Genomic DNA, 3,264 nt, shown 5'->3' with positions numbered 1-3,264 from the left:
CTAATCGACGCGATAAAGCGAAACGAACTTCCGCGATCACTACGTTATCGCGATCTCGACGCTTCCGAGTCACGGAATAAATAAATGCGTTCGGAAGATCGCTCTCCCCGTCTTGGTAACTTTCGCGTTTTCGAACGACAAAAATAATCGAAAATAATATATATGTATCTCTTTTTTTCTCTTTCCTTCCTTTTTACGAAAAAAAACTTTATTAAATTTTTGAGCGGATTCGAATTCGGGCAGAATTCGAGCTACTCGCTGTTCTTTTTATTCTCGTGACACCGCGACGAGCTGTTCGCTAAAATTCAAATCCGCTCTTGAGGGATATACTAATTTTAGGTTCCCTTCGGCGTCGACTACTTTGACTTGTTGAACTATTAAATTGTTGTACTTGTTGTCCGTGTCCTTCGGTTCTGCGGATTCGGCGAGACCTGAGACGATTAAGTCTTTCAGGAATTGATCCAGCACATTCCTGAAAAGAATATAAGATTTTATCCAGAACTGACCTTCTCTCTCTCGCGCGGTTAAAACAGATAGAAATGCGAACAATATTACATAAAGCTTGCAAATTGGGATCTCACCTGCAAATTGTGAACGACAACGCGCTCGTTACCTCCACGAGCATTGTCTGGGTGTCTAGAGACATTTTCGTCACGTCACTGTTCGTGATGGGCGGAAACGAAATAACTCGCTGCGACTGATCCAACAGGCATGGGAACGACGGTTTGCCCTCCAGCATATAGAGATACTTGTGTATCCCGGAGTAAACGTTCCGTTTCTTCTCCTTACGCAGATTCTCCGCTTCCGTTTGCAACTTCTGGAACAGATCCGCGCCCGTGTACGTCTTGCTGTGCATTAAAGGTTTTATCTCCAATTCCGTGGGTAGCATCGCTGTATACGTGAGGTGTCCTGCGTAACAAAATATGTTTTAGTAAAAAAAAAATAGATACAAAAACAGTATACTCTTTATTAAACATTCGACATTTACCAGGCGCGACGAGTTTCAAATCGTGAGTGGCTATCGTAGCCGCATTCCTCTTCTCGCATATCCCATCGTGCAATCTCGTTTGCAGTTGAATAAACTTTTTGAAACTCTCCTCCGTGAAGCTCATATTTTTCACGATACACGCAGCTATGTAAGGCCTGATACTCTTTACATTTTCCATAAGTTTTATCACCGGCACGTCGTCTACCACCTTCAAGACTCTCAATTTGTGCGTCAAGCTCTCCACCGCGCTCTCACTCTCGGAAACTTTCTGGCCCCTCTTTCCCTTTTTCGACGTATTAACTTCTGTCGTGGACGACTCGCTCCTTGGGCAGTGCAGCTTCACGTAATCGAGTACTTGCTTCGTGGTACATTGATTGATCAATTTGGTCAGCCTCCTGTCCGACAATTTATTTCCTTTCAGGTACACTTCCTTCAGTTTACTACAATCTGCTAATTCACTTGGTACAACTGCGTGTTACAATATAATTATGCATTACTTATCTTTGGACATTTGACGACTTACTTAAGGAAAGTTAAGGCTGATTTATAGACGCCGTAACCGTTGATTTAAGCCGTAATCTTTAAGAAATTGACCAATCACAGTCGATTGTTCTTCTCACAAATCAACGGTTACGGCCTCTATAAATCAGCCTTTTTACATTCAGGGAAGATTACTCAACAGAGAGAGGCTGTGGTCCATTTGATGTTACAAGTGCTTCGAGCGTTCTTCATTGAAAGAAAGGAGAAGAAGAATACTTCAAAGCATTTGTAGCATCAAATGGACCACAGCCAGAGAGACATACAAAGGATGGTACGAAAATTAAGTTGCGTTACCAGAAATTAAGTTATCAGCCAGGTTTAAGACCTTCAGTCCCTGCAGTCGGTTTATGGTAATTGGAATCTCCGTGATCCGATTCCCGTTGACGTGTACCTCGGAGAGATGTGCGAGTTCCGCATGACAAACGTCGGGGAAGGCCTCGAGCTGATTGTTCGACAGGTCTAGGATGCTCAGTTTCGTGCACGAGCTACACGACGGTACGTTTCGCAGGAGGTTCGAGGCGAGATTTATCGTGCTGAGCTGAGGATGGCTGCCGAGCTCCTGCGGCAGCGAGGCCAGCTTGTTCCTCGAGCAATCGAGCACCTTCAGCTTGGCGAGCTTGGCGATCGCGCTCGGCAACGCGGCGATCTCGTTCGAGTGCAGCACCAAGGTCGTGAGATTCGCCAGCCTCTCGATCTCGTCCGGCACCTCCCGAAGACACGTGTGCGTTATGCTGAGATAATTCAGGTTGTGGAGGTCGAACAGGTTCTCGTCCAAGCCGGACGTCTCGATCAGTTTGGACACCGACGCGCCTGACAGCACCAATTCATGCCTGTTTTTCTCAGCCGCCTGTTTCACAATTTCCCACGAGTCCTCGTGCGTCATTTTGATGGCCACCGATTTCCCTTATTCGGAATTTTATTCACTCTTATCTGTAAACAGTATATCTCAACGAGGAGTGTTTTGAGGTTAGGGACCGTATACTCTACCGCCAGTAAATCTATTTTCGAAATTGGTACTACGTAGCCACGTACTTATTCATTTTCCGACGATAAAACATCATTTTGATGCGCGCCCGTGCTACATTTGCAAATGTAATGGTGTTGTATAAAAATGTAAACGAGCAAATCGCAGCTGTATCAAATATACTCGACGCTATACCTGAAAAGCATGATATATTGATTACTTATTAAAAATGTAATTTTTCATAATATATTTTTGCGATATTAATAAACTCAATTATTATTAAATTGTATACTGTGCGACTGTGCGTGCAATATTAAAATTTAATTGCGTATTTTCGGTTAATCAACGCTTTTATTTAACCATCCATTTGACTCGCGTAGTGTCAAATGATGACCGAATTAATTATTAAGATGCATCTTCGAATATTTCGTCGTTTATATTATTAACGATACGTAATGATAGACATTGGATGGATTGATTTCGGGACGACTGATGGCCTCACAGCTCATTTAATTAGCAATAGAGTTGAATGCAAAATTTGCATCAACCCTGTATTTATTATTTGCAACAACATCTGGCATTAGGTCGAATAAGGCGATCGATGGTCCAATGAGGAAAATTCGTTTTCTAAAAAGAAATTCTCTCATTGCACCGTCGGCTGCGTTCCGACAACCGACTTCGACATGCGGACTGATTTTAGAACCGGCCTTAACACATTGACGATTTATAAATTCGGCCGAAAATGTATCGTGCGAATATTCGATAAAATGAT

At 43.1% G+C, this 3,264-nt stretch overlaps 1 protein-coding gene across 1 annotated transcript; it reads right to left on the bottom strand.

Moving 5' to 3' along the window:
* Positions 1 to 257: 257 nt before the first annotated feature.
* On the bottom strand, positions 258 to 2,668 carry LOC112460522 (leucine-rich repeat-containing protein 47-like). The gene is made up of 5 exons (XM_025025234.1): positions 2,561 to 2,668; positions 1,823 to 2,458; positions 989 to 1,456; positions 582 to 909; positions 258 to 472 (listed from the first exon to the last, which is right to left on the bottom strand). Exons 2-5 carry the CDS (start codon positions 2,409 to 2,411, stop codon positions 268 to 270), a joined length of 1,590 nt encoding a protein of 529 aa, XP_024881002.1. The 5' UTR covers positions 2,412 to 2,458; positions 2,561 to 2,668; the 3' UTR covers positions 258 to 267.
* Positions 2,669 to 3,264: the final 596 nt, after the last annotated feature.

Source organism: Temnothorax curvispinosus, unplaced genomic scaffold, assembly GCF_003070985.1.
Source record: "Temnothorax curvispinosus isolate PA1 unplaced genomic scaffold, ASM307098v1 QBEX01010630.1, whole genome shotgun sequence".
In the NCBI taxonomy this organism is placed as follows: Eukaryota; Metazoa; Arthropoda; class Insecta; order Hymenoptera; family Formicidae; genus Temnothorax; species Temnothorax curvispinosus.
Note: the sequence above shows the minus strand (reverse complement) of the source record. Positions and strands in the feature narration are given on the sequence as shown.

Coding starts and splice junctions, on each gene's coding strand:
- LOC112460522 (XM_025025234.1), bottom strand. CDS start 2,411: ATGACGCACGAGGACTCGTGGGAAATTGTGAAACAGGCGGCTGAGAAA. Junction 910..988: donor TTTGAAACTCGTCGCGCCTG/GTAAATGTCGAA, acceptor TTTGTTACGCAG/GACACCTCACGTATACAGCG. Junction 473..581: donor TTGTCGTTCACAATTTGCAG/GTGAGATCCCAA, acceptor TATTCTTTTCAG/GAATGTGCTGGATCAATTCC.